A 13,209-nucleotide genomic window follows, 5' to 3' on the forward strand; every position below is an offset into this window, starting at 1 on the left:
AAGATAATGTGCCTGGTTGGGTGTGTAACACAAAATATGACCTAACAAGACAACCAGTGTCGTTGGAAAACACGGGCCGAGTAACCGGTGCTTCAGGAAACACGGAGCCCCGTGCAGACAGAAAGGGTGTGCTAAGAATTCAGACCTGGCAACAGGCAGACGGAGTTCAGGCAAATCCAAGTAGACATTATAAATAAAAAATTAATGTTCCTTGGGACAAGATGTCTGCTATTAATCTTTATTTGGAAGATTGTTTTCTGGAAAGCTCTTTATTTTCCAAGCTCTTTATTTTCAGTGAATTATCAGACAAGTCGCATAAGGCACATACAAAGAAATACTTTGATTATGTCACAAGGAGAAGCTGTATGTTTTGAAATCATTTTTCAACATCCTTTTTTTTTTTTTTCAGGGTATTAGTAAGAAGATCTATTCATGCAGAGCAAAAAATAAGATAAAATAAACAAGCAAAGGCCAAAGATGTCAGGCACATGAAGGTATATATGTGTCGTCCTCACGGAGAATTTCACGTTGATACGATTAGGGAGACATATCCGCGTACATCTCACCATGTCAGATAACGCAATTCCTCAGTGAACCCCGGGCGTACTGAGAGAGGGGTGCTAGCTTTGTGCCAAAGCATTTTGTTGAGGTTGGTTTGGGGGGAGACGGTTGAAATACTGCTTCGTGGCTTGAGTTTTCTAAAAGAAAGGGAAAATATTAGGGAGAAGAGTGTTAAGGAGAGACAATGTTCACCACAATCTTCATTATTTATCATGCATTAGGGAGAAGTTTTACCTTTTACTCTGTAAACCACTACTCACCATTTGCCTCCAAGTGCAAGGACAGGAAAGTGAATGTTTTTCATGGAAAATTAGACCGGGTTTATATCCTTTCCCTGCGCTAACACCTATCAAACACCACAAGGATGCCAACATCTCCAATTAACAGTTTCCCCACTGAAATTCAATGGAGAACGGAGAGGCTGAATTTACAGCTTAGCCCCGGACTAGGATGTTTAAATGGTCCACACCGAGACTGGAGGGCAGTATTGAGAAGCAACCGTCTTGGGGAGGAAGAATTCAGTCTCAGACTATAGATTATTTCTCCTGGCGCATTAATTTAGCATCAGTTTCAAACCCAGGAAATGAGAATTCCTTTCTAGTTCGGTTCATTGTTCTCCCCGTGTTGTACCTAAAACCACCTTTTCAGATAAAATGCGTGGATTCCCCATGAGCTGTGAGACGGGGTTGGCTTTGGACACTGAGTGGTCTGCCCGGTTGAACGCACGACGGCACTGCAACGTTGCACTTGTAAGGCTACGTACGAACTCTCTCCAGGAGTTGGGCGGGGCGGGGGGACTTCAGGGGGATGTCACTCACTCCTTCACTCTCAGGCATTGTAACCTCACAAAAGACTACTGTGGACTAGATTCTAAACTCAAGAATCAGTGAAACAGGCAAAATGTATGGGCTACAGCTGGATTTGCTTTTTTTCCCCTTTGAATCAACTCAGTGTTTGAGCATTTCCTCCAGGTCCTCAATATCCACTGTCATTAGATACTATCATTATCATATTCATATGTTTACAAACTGTTAGGAATTACATAACGATTCTACATGGTCCGAAGTTTAAAATTACAAGACAGCAAGCATACTTGTCAAAGATACGCCAGGCGATCTGCACTGAACTCCACGATGTTTCTACAGGAGTATTCTGGTGAATATTTGATAAATGAAAATGTCTGTCGAGTACTTCTCGCGAAATCTCTAGCAGCGATATTTTTCTCTCGTGACCAGCAGTCAGCGTTGTGATTTTTTAAGGTTGTAATTTACTGCCCTCATTGCGAACCCCGGCTGTCATTCCCCTGTAGATGAGTAAGTTTACTGGGCAGTAGGCGTCGGTGTAATGGAACGTGGATTAACAGAACACGCCCGTGCTTTCACTCAAATGAAGGGCACACAGAGGAAGAGGAGGAAATAAATACAAAATAAGCTCCTCCTAGCCTCCAAGGTATGCTTTTTTCCTAGGAATCATATAAACCATAGCCTCCCATACCCTGGCACGTGAGACACGGGTTAGACGGAGCTCACCCGCCCTGAGGCTCCAGAAGGGGGCAGCCTGGGGCCTTGGTGGGGGGAGACAGACAGGCCTGAATTGGATCTTCGTCTCCCACTGCCAAGTGAGGGGTACTAGAGATCCAACAGTGTGGTGGCGCCTGGGTGGTTAAGCGTCTGACTTCAGCTCAGGTCATGACCTCACCATTTGTGGGTTCGAGCCCCACATCGGGCTCTGTGTTGACAGCTCAGAGCCTGGAGCCTGCTTCACATTCTGTCTCTCTCTCTCTCTCTGCCCCTCCCCTGCTCATGTTCTCTCTCTCTCTCTCTCAAAAATAAATAAACATTAAAAAAAATTTAATCTTAAAAAAAAAAGAAATCCAACAGTATAATGAACACGTTCTCAACCCCAGGACTTGGCGATTACCTGGAAAAGTTGAAGAAATAAAGCATGAAAAGGCCTAAGAATCTTCTTCTTCTCCTTGTTCTTCTTCTCCTTTTTCGGCTTCCTCTTCCTCTGCTTCCCCTTCTGCTCCCTCTTCGGTTATTTCTTCCGTCTTAATTTTAACAAAATTTTCATTATTGTTGAGGAAGATCACAGATATAGCAAGGAAAGAGACGTAAAATCTCAGACTAGAGATGAGGGCCTCCCACATCCCCCACCCAACACATACACACGCATCACATACACAGTACACACAACACACACATACTCAAAGCACGCACACACGATATGTATCACACACACAATACACATACACACACAGCACATACACACCACACACAATACATATCACACACACAACACCCAACAGACACAATACTCACAACACACAGCATACAACACACATCACCCACACAATACACACAACACACAGAGCCCACAATTTAGGACGGTACTGCAGAGCAGTAGGTTAATTCTAATGGGTTTCATGATTCCTCTTAAGCACATAGTCTTTACTCGTATTAATGGACTATTCTCATCAGATTACCTTTAAAAATTCAGAAGCAGTTGGAAGAATAAAATACAAAGAGAATTTCAGCAAATAGAATGTTATCAGAAAAGATGAAGCTTTTAAATGTAGAAGCTGGTTATATTTTGTTACAGCAATCTAATTTTTTCAATCCCAAGTCATCAGCGACGCACACATATAACCTGAAATTACTTCCAAATTAATAGTACCTTTGTCTTATTTTTATATATAAAAATGCATTTTTAAAAATGGAAACTTGCCTCTCAAGAGAAAAACTGATTATTGGAAAGGTATAACTTATAATTTTAAAAATCATAGAGTAAAACAGGCTAGGAATAACCTTTAGGTCTAAAAACAGGGATTAATTTGACAAAATGACATTAAAAATAATGAAGCAGATCTATATTTTCTATGTCCTCCCCCAAAATACACACACATTCCATGAGTGAAAGGAGATTACAGGAGTTTTCATCGAGGTTTGATAAATATGTGCATGTCTGTGTGTATGCACCTGTGTGTTTGTGCATGTGTGTACATGTGTGTGCACATCTGAGTGTGTACATGTATGCATGTTCTGTGCATATGTGTTGTTCACACGTTTTGTGTGCATGTACATGTGTGTGCATATACATGAGTACGTGCATGCTCGTGTGTGTTGTATGTACGTGTACATGTGTGCATGTGTGTGCGTGTGCATGTGTACATGTACGTGTGCATTTGTGTACATGTGCTGTGCGTAGCTAGTGGTTATCTCTGGGTAATGGGCTATAAACTATTTTTGTGTTCTTCTCTTATCTGTATTTTCTAAATTTTCTATAAAGACCATGAACCATTTATAATTTTAAAAAGCAACATGGGGCACCCGGGTGACTCAGTCGGATAAGCATCCGACTTCAGCTCAGGTCACAATCTCACAGTTTGTGGGTTTGAGCCCCGCATCAGGCTCTGTGCTGACAGCTCAGAGCCTGCTTCGGATTCTGTGTCTCCCTCTCTCTCTGCCCCTCCCCTGCTCTCTCTCTCTCTCTTTCTCTCTCTCTCAAAAATAAATAAACATTAAAAAAAATTTAAAAAGCAACAAAGGTTTTTTTAGGGGAATTTCTTTCGACATGTGGGACCCTCTTTAATGCTGATGACCCTCACCAATAAAGGATTTGAAGAAACCCTCACCAATAAAGGATTTGAAGAAACACCGAGACAACACATTTGGTGATTTTTGGTAAATTAGTCACCCTTTTCTGGAGTTCTCCATTTTAATTTAGCTCTCCCTGATTAGCATTTTAAAACAATCCAAAATGTTCATTCACAGCATTCTTAAAACTCTTGATTATAATGAAAGTCACTGAGACTCAGCTAACACGAGGGCTGGGACGCCTGGGTGGCTCGGTCGGTTAAGAGTCCAACTCTTGGTGTTGGCTCAAGTCATGATCTCGCGGTTCGTGAGTTCGAGCCCCCCCCTTGGGCTCTGTGCTGACAGTGCGGAGCCTGCTTGGAATTCTGTCTCCCTCTCTCTCCCTCTCTCTCCGCCCCTCCCCTGTTCATGCTTGTGCACTCTCTCTCTCTCTCTCTCTCTCAAAGTAAGTAAATAAACTTAAAATATATTAAAAGGAAAAAAAAAAGAGGGAGAATCTGAGAATGTCCCTTTGGACTTGCCCTCACAATCCACTAACATTCTCTCAACTGACGCCTCTACATACTGACATGACTTCATCCCTATGAGGGCTTAAATTTAAAACTCCCCAACGCTCAGCTACTAAGCCACAAATTCCACCAGCAAGCAGCCGGGCAAGAATCTCGATTCTGCTTCATTTTGACACGGAGTGCCTCTTGCACATCGTCAGTGGTACAAACACAGGATGCTGCCATTGCAGTGCTAAACTAATGACAATTATCATGAAGTTCCTTATAATGAAGTCCGCCCCCAGTGCCTATCCGGAAGCAAAACAAAATTTCTCAAACAAGAAAAAGATCATTCTTGAAAGCTTTCACAATTACACTGGTAAAATTAGAACATTTCAACCGGTGGGAAAAGAACGGGAAAGAAGAGAATTCATTCGTAAAAAGACCTAAGCCGAGTTTCAGACATTCCTGGGTCTGGGGTCTCTATCCCCCTTCTCATCTCCTGTTACTCATTTCAATCCCCAAAAGAAAAATAAGGGTTTGGGGTTTCATTTTACCAAACACAAGTTCCTAACATAAAGTAAACCCTATTGTCTTTGAAATTCAATGGACTTTTTATTTTTATTTAAAAAAATTTTTTTTAACGTTTATTTATTTTTGAGACAGAGAGAGACAGCATGAATGGGGGAGGGTCAGGGAGAGAGGGAGACACAGAATCTGAAACAGGCTCCAGGCTCTGAACCATCAGCACAGAGCCTGACACGGGGCTTGAACTCACGCACCGTGAGATCATGACCTGAGCCGAAGTCAGACGCTTAACCGACTGAGCCACCCAGGCGCCCCTCAATGGAGTTTTTATGATGAGGATCAAAACAGTGGGAGTTCTTGGGGCGCCTGGGTGGCTCAGTCGGTTAAGCGTCTGACTGGGTCTCGGCTGAGGTCACGATCTCACAGTTTGTGGGTTCAAGCCCCACATCAGGCTCCATGCTGATGACACGGAGCCTGCTTGGGATTCTCTGTTTCCATCTCTCTCTGTGCCCCTCCCCTGCTCGCATTCGGGCGTGCATGCTCTCTCTCTCCTTCAAAATAAACAAATAAACTTTAAAAAAAAACAAAAAACAGTTGGAGCTCTTGCAATTGGCCTCCCCTTGCAAACACATCAGGTTACCTAGAACTTAGGTTCTAATCCAGCGGTTCTCAGATGTGATGGGGCACCAGAAACACCTGAAGAGCTTGCCGAACCACAGTTTCCTGGGCTGCACCTCGGGGTTTCTGATTCGGTGGATCTGGGACAAGGCCTGAAAGTGTGTGTCCGTACAGGTTCCCAGGTGAGGCTGCGGCTGCTGCCCTGGAACCCCACTTTGAGAACCTCTGCCGCAGTCTACCTTGTCTCCCTTAAATCACGCTGGTTGATAACCAGAGCACGGGGGGCACCCACAAGCAGTACGTTTGCCATCGGCACCCACTGCAGTCTTCACTCTCCAGGATGGGTTATGTTGACATACTTGTGTATGCAGGTTAGAGCCGGTCTGTAATTCCACAATTTCAATAAACACCATGGAAATCAATGAAATAGTAGTACGGAAGGATGTTTTTCCTTATGTGAACTTAATGGAATGCTTTGGAAAGACCCTGTACATGTAAGTCACCTTAAAAACCTGCCATCGGGGTGCCTGGTGGCTCCGTCGGTTAAGCATCCGACTTCAGCTCAGGTCATGATCTCACGGTTTGTGAGTTCGAGCCCCCCATCCGGCTCTGTGCTGACAGCTCAGAGCCTGGAGCCTGCTCCGGATGCTGTGTCTCCCTCTCTCTCTGCCCCTCCCCTGCTGGCTCTCTCTTACGTGTGCTCTCTTTCTCTCTCAAAAATAAACATTAAAAAATTAAAAAAAAAAAAAAAAAAGGAATTCTTCCCAAATCAATAAGGCTCTCCCTGGGTAGGTTCCCACTAGAAATCCCCGGACCATGTTATGGTTTCCTAAGGTCACATATCTTCCAGACACCCAACGATGCGCTGCATGCTTAAGCTTCCCGGTTACTACGTACGTGGCCGTAGCACAATGTCTAACGTGGACTCAATATTATGTGCTGCCCTGACATCCGGTAAAATCTGGACAGCCGGAAATGGCCTACACACTGGCCTAAGCTCCCACAAAGGAGGTCTCCTAGCCAAGCAGCCGGCTTCGTCAAGGACCCGGGCACAGTGCCTGCCCGTCCCCTGCGATTCGTCAAACAAGCGAATCCAAACAAGTGAACCAGGACACGCTTCGCTGTCTTGAATCCACAAAGCCTGCCTCCCACGCCCCGATTGTTCACACTGTCCCAGGGCAGCTCCCTGTGTCCCTGCACTGTACTGACGTCTTATTGATGTCTTCATCCCTTGGGCTTTGAGAAGAGGTGACTAGTCATCTGCTGGCAGTCTCATCAGCCCGCTGTCACGCGGCAGGTATCAGCCATCCCCGTGGCCACCGGAAGGGAATCCTTCCCTCACCAACCGGGTCAAAACAGCACTGCCAAGCACCGTGCAAGCTGCATGAAGTGTGCACACTATGCAATAAGGGGTAAAGGCAGAGTGGAAGAAGGACCCCGTCTAGCCTGGCCTGACTGCAGACACAAGGCTCGGAAAAGGTCCGCAGCCACGCCTATTTCTCTAGCCACGCCCCATTTCTCTAGCCACGCCCTATTCCTCTAGCCACGCCCTATTCCTCTAGCCGCCCTTCTTGGATACATTCACCTCCCACTTATATTTCCCTTCTCAGCTGCCTAAGGGAGGCTCTTCTGGGATGCAGGCTGCATCGGCTTCTTCACGTCATGAAGAGCAAGGAGAACGTGGCTAAGGCTGCGATTCTCTGGCCTAAGAGATGTTTTCATTAGGCACCACCGTTAATTACGCTACTGTACCTCTTCCGTTGCTGACTCTCCCTTTTCTTCCTTAGGTCCATAAATACAAAATAAAGGAAAAAATACGAATTCACATAAATTTTAAGTTGAATCTAAAAATGAAGCCAACTATGATAAAAGTACATTCCATTGAAATGAAAGACAGTAATTTGTTGATAAAATATATAAATAGCCAAGACATGATAACTAAGCAATGCCTTCTTATTTCATGCGTTATATTTCAAGCCCTTAGAATATTATGAGATTAGAGACATTTTTCCACCACTCTTACTCCTGAAAAGATATAATTAATTAGTAATACTGCCTAGGGGCACCTGGGTAGCTTAGTCGGTTGGGTGTCTAACTTCAGCTTAGGTCATGATCTCACAGTTCGTGGGTTCCAGCCCCACGTGGGGCTCTGTGCTGACAGTTCAGAGCCTGGACCCTACTTCGGATTCTGTGTCTCCCTCTCTCTGTGCCTTTCCCCCATTCATGCTCTGTCTCAAAAAAAATAAATAAACATTAAAAAAATTTTTAATAGTGCCTAATTATATAATTAATTTTTGTCTGTATTCAAAGAATATTGCAGATCTCTATCACTACCCAGGAAAATTCAGACCATATACGTAAGCAATTAGAAAATCTGAACAAAATTACGTCTTTTCTGACTTTATGTGCCTATAAGTATGCCTTTACTTCAGCTTTGAAACGGCAAATAAAGGTAGGTCATCAAAAGCTTTTCTTCCATCAAAACAAATACTAACATTGCTGAACCATTTAGTAGTTAAACACTGATTTCTGGTTAAAGAAAGAAATTTACAAGGTAAGAGAGGGTGAGGCCATGCCAAGTTCACACAGGTGTCTACTCTGCCCACTGGAATTTCTATGTCCCTAAAGCTGTAGGACCAGGCTGTATCTCCTAAAAAGGCAAAGAAGGAAGAGTTTTTCCATCCCTTTCCCAAAATGGCCCTATGAGAAGCCTTTGTGAGGCCAGTGTACTACAATTACTTTAATTAACCGAAGGGAACAGTGCCTAAAAGCTCCTAATGCCTTACAACTCAGGCAGTGAGCTCACAGAATCTTGGACTGGGGACATGAAAGCAATCTGTATTCCCAAAGCCTCACACTCAATCCCTCCTGTGGACAGGTGAGGACACTGAGGCCACAGAGTTAAGTAATTTGCCAAAGATCAGAGGACAAGTAAGCACCACAGTCGGGATGGACTTCGAGGCTCCTGGTCCCTGATTCAGTGCCCTTCCCACTCCACATGCTATGTCTCAAGACCAGTAACAGAAAAAGCAGAATCATACAAGGCGGGTGATGAGGGCTCATCACACGGCCACATCCCTCGGTCCAGCTCCATGTTCTCGGCCGGTTCTGGAATAATACTCTCAGATTCCTGAGGTTGGCAGAGAAAACACAGAACCTGAAAGGCTGCTCGAGCTGGCCAGGCTGAGTCAGCCTCAGAGATTTTCCCAATACTGGGAGTCTCCAAACTCACCCTTACATTAAACACCACTGGCGACACGCCAAGTCTTAGCGCTAAAATAATGTCCAAGAAAAGAGAGACCCACACTCGGTGCAGAATTCGGGTGTTGGTTCCTCAGCAATGTGCTGACTGTACCTCTCTAGTATCGCCCAGTTATGCCCAGGCCTGTCCCTCGTCTGCCACGACCCCCATCTTCTCTCAGCCGGGTCACGGCGCCTCTGGTCTTCCTTATCGCCGACCTGCTCTCCACACTGTGGCCAGGGATGTTGTTCTAAAAGACAACACATTGATGCGCCTGGGGGGGCTCAGTCAGTTAATCATCGGACTTCGGCTCAGGTCGTGATCTCACGGTTCGTGGGTTCAAGCCCCGCATCGGGCTCTGTGCTGACAGCTCAGAGCCTGGAGCCTGCTTGGGATTCTGTGTCTCCCTCTCTCTCTCGGCCCCTCCCCCTCTCATGCTCTGCCTCTCTGTTTCTCTCAAACATAAATAAACATTAAAAATAATAATAATGAAAAATAAAATACAACACCCTGCCATGTTTTCCTCATGTTGATCACGTCCATCTTTTCATGGAACTTCCAACCATTATTCTTAGAATGGCTGAAAGGCCATCACAATCCAGACCCTGCTTCCCCCACTCCCACCTCGTCCCTCCCCACCCTTTATTTCAACCTTATGGACCATATGCAACTTTCTCACATTGGCCACACCCTCCAGGACACTACTTAAAATGACCTTCCTGGCCCATAAGGCTGAGTTACGGGACCCCCTTATCTGCTCCCACGACTATCACTTTTCTCTCTGACTGGTCTGCATTCTTCTTGAGGCACGACCTGCATCTTTACTCATTTTTGGGTCTCCAGGATCCAGCCGCTGTCTGGAACCGAGGTGTAAAGCTCAATAAAATGTGCTAAGTGACCAGATCCATGAACGTATACTCTGTTAGTAACTGGATTCTCTTCATATCCACATGAGATCAAATAAAAATATGCAACACTGAATTATCAGCTACACAGTTTCCCCTTTTTCTAAATTCAATTCTTTACATGAACTGTATTCAGCCAAAACAAACACATTAACAAGATGTGCACTGTGAAAAAGGAGGGTACCCTTAGAGTGAGGCTGGGGGACTGGAGGGGTCCCACAGGAATTAAGTACCTGTCTCAACTTTTACAGGTCAGCTAGGAGCAGTTACCGAGGGACCTAGGACTCTCTATCGATATCTGAATTGACCTGAATTTCTTGAAAGAGACATTAAATGGGTTAAGCAATTGCCCAGAGAATTTACAGAAATACTTAGATGCAAAAAACTCAAGTATGCTTTGAAGAACCCCAGCTGTTACCATCACTGGCTCTAGTGGAACATAAGCTCTGTGGGAACAGGGACTTTGTCATTTTCATTGCTCTGTCCCCAGTCCCCAGAATTCTGCCTGGCATGTGGCAGTATTCAATCTGTCGATAAAATGTTGAGTGGGTGAATTTATATTTGCTAGTTCTGCCTCAAATCCCCTGGAGGGGCGGGGGATCTATGATTTCCTTTTGAAGTTTATTTATTTTGAGAGAGAGAGAGAGAGCACAAGCAGGGGAAGGGCAGAGAGAGAGGGAGAGAGAATCCCAAGGAGGCTCCATGCTGCCAGCATAGAGCCCAACTCAGGGCTCAATCCCACGAACCATGAGATCATGACCTGAGCCGAGGTCAAGAGTCAGACGTTCATCAACTAATGAGGATGTAACATTTAAATAGAACTTACACTTCCATCCTTAGTTCACAGAATTATAAAAGATGAGAATTAGGCAGATATTGAAAGTCATCTATATACAATGCTTGAACAGACGTTTACTACTGGCAAATAATTACACTGGCAAAAAGGGTTTTTTTAAGATCATTGTAATCGCACGGTCAACTGAGCTAAGCTCTTGCAAATCATAGGACAGGCTATGCACCATTCACCTGACGAAGCGACAACTTGAAATCACTGTCCCTTGCTGTTCCTGTAAGAAAGCTAGTGAGGGGAAGCCTCAGAAGTGGGGAGCCTTAGAACCTTCACCAGCAGCTATTTTTGCCAGGACTTGGCCAGCGAGGCAGGCTGCAGAGGCAGCAAGTGGCCAGGACCCAGGACAGGTGTCGGCCGTGGTGAGTGTCAGGCAGTGGCCAGTCAGGGCAGGTGGCTGGTGTGGAAGGAAGCCCGAGGGCCAGCCCAGGGTGACCTGAGGTGGGCAGGGGGCCTCAGAGTGGCTGGAAATCTCACGGACAAGGGCAGAGTTCTCTCGATCTTCAGGCACGACAAGGACCCAGCCTGAGATTCACCAGCTCCTCACGGACCTAAACCAATGTCTGCCCTTCACGAAAGCAACTTTCCTCAGGGCCGGTTCTGGAGGAAGCTGGGAGGGCTTAATCATGTAGCCAGTCAAGCTAAGGTCTTACAAGGTTTGGGAGAGGACCGCTGAGTTGGCAAAGAACACAACTTAAAATAATTTTACCTCAAGGGAAACCAAAGGCCAAGGTGAACGTTCCCAGGCTCCCATAAAGTTCTCACGATGCCCCGGGGCCCCAGCCCCCTCTTCATAGTGTGCCCTCAGGCTTTCCTCCCTTCCTCCTCAGGTACCATTCACAAGCCTCCCCTCCCCTCCCTAGCCCCTCGTCCCTCCCGGGTCGGCAGGGAAGGGGACCACAAAGTCCCCTCTCTACCGGGGGTCTGAAGCAGCAGGTGAGATCTTCTTAGGCATAAATGAACGGTGTTTCCAGTGTTCACCGCCTCCCAAATGCCCCCCAACCTGTTGGCACGTAGGTAACACCCATCTTGGCATCTGGAGCTTAAGAGCCCGGATGCTTGGGTTGGCGGTCAGGGGAGGTCCATTTCATTAAAGGAGGTAACGGTTTCTGTCTCCATTTCTGATTTTTTTTTTTAATTTTTTTATGTTTATTTATTTTTGAGAGAGACAGAGACAGAGTGTGAGCAGAGGAGGGGCAGAGAGAGGGGGAGACAGAACCGGAAGCAGGCTCCAGGCTCTGAGCTGTCGGCACGAACCATGAGATCATGACCTGAGCCTAGTTTGAACGCTCAACCGACTGAGCCACGCAGGCGCCCCATTTCTGATTTTTTTTAAATCAAGAGTGATATTCTTAGATAAATATTCCTCGCCATTAAAATGGCATCATTTGAGGGGCGCCTGGGTGGCTGAGTTGGCTGAGCGTCTGACTTCAGCTCCAGTCATGATCTTGCAGTTTGTGGGTTCGAGCCCCACATCGGGCTCACTGCTGTCAGCACAGAGCCCACTTTGGATCCTCTGTTCCCCTCTCCCTTTCCCTCTGTCCCTCCCCTGTGCTTTCTCAAAAAAAAAAAAAACATTTAAAAATAAAATAAAATAAAATAAAACAAAACAAAACAAAATGGCGTCATTTGGGTGTTTACGAGTATGTGCCCAGTGAGCATGTGCAACAGTTGAGATCAGGTGAGCAAGCCCACGCCTCAGACACTTCCTCAGCTGGCCTGTCACTCGGTTTACCACTGCCAGCTGCTGGCGGCAGTTGCTGACGTCACACGCTTGAAAGCTGCTCGTGGCACACAGATGAGTGGCATTTAACGCACAAATGAAAGGTTTGAAATAGTGGTGCACAGCAAATAAGGTCTGTAGTCTGCTTCACAGAGAGGCGCCAACACCGTGTTCCTGGTGCCGCTATTGTACCGTGGCTATCTGTGACGTCACCAGGGGGCAAAGCCAGGTAGGACACTGAACGAGGTCCCGGTTAAGTCTGTAATTATTTCAGAATAAAAGGTGAAAATACGTGTGCATTCTTTGGTCTAAATAGTGTGGCTGAATGCCAGGGTATGAATTACCGTTGGGTTCTCCCCACCACACAAAACTGGGGACAGGGAGTCAAGTCTGCCCCTCCCACATTCCAAGGAGACAGCCCCAGGCTGGCTGTGGCTCTGGGATCCCAGGGGAGAAATTCTAGGCCTTGCTTTTCAAAACCCTGGGCTAACAGAGGTGATCCCTAAAAAAGGGGGGCTTGGAGCTTAGGTTCAGAGTGGGGTTGACAGAAGCAGGCAGGCTGAAGACAGAGGGACAAGAGGAGGGACACCCTGCGCCCAGGACAGCAGCCATCCTGCGTCAGAGGCATGTCCGCCCGCGTCCAGCCGGGGTAGAGGGCCCGACCCAGCCGAGGGGCTAGCACTCAGTAGCTGCGACGGACAG

The 13,209-nt window shown here is 46.2% G+C and overlaps 1 protein-coding gene across 1 annotated transcript in view; it reads right to left on the reverse strand.

Moving 5' to 3' along the window:
- Window positions 1–229: 229 nt before the first annotated feature.
- Window positions 230–13,209, reverse strand: part of SH3BGR (SH3 domain binding glutamate rich protein) — a 57,958-nt gene continuing 44,978 nt past the window's right edge. Inside the window, exons 6-7 of the mRNA XM_042954972.1 lie at window positions 2,482–2,611; window positions 230–698 (exon numbers count right to left, since the gene is read on the reverse strand). Coding sequence (XP_042810906.1) covers window positions 2,516–2,611 — 96 coding nt within the window. The 3' untranslated portion in view covers window positions 230–698; window positions 2,482–2,515. The remainder of the gene's footprint in view (window positions 699–2,481; window positions 2,612–13,209) is intronic.

The sequence above is a fragment of the Panthera leo genome, chromosome C2 (assembly GCF_018350215.1).
Source record: "Panthera leo isolate Ple1 chromosome C2, P.leo_Ple1_pat1.1, whole genome shotgun sequence".
Classification (NCBI taxonomy): domain Eukaryota; kingdom Metazoa; phylum Chordata; class Mammalia; order Carnivora; family Felidae; genus Panthera; species Panthera leo.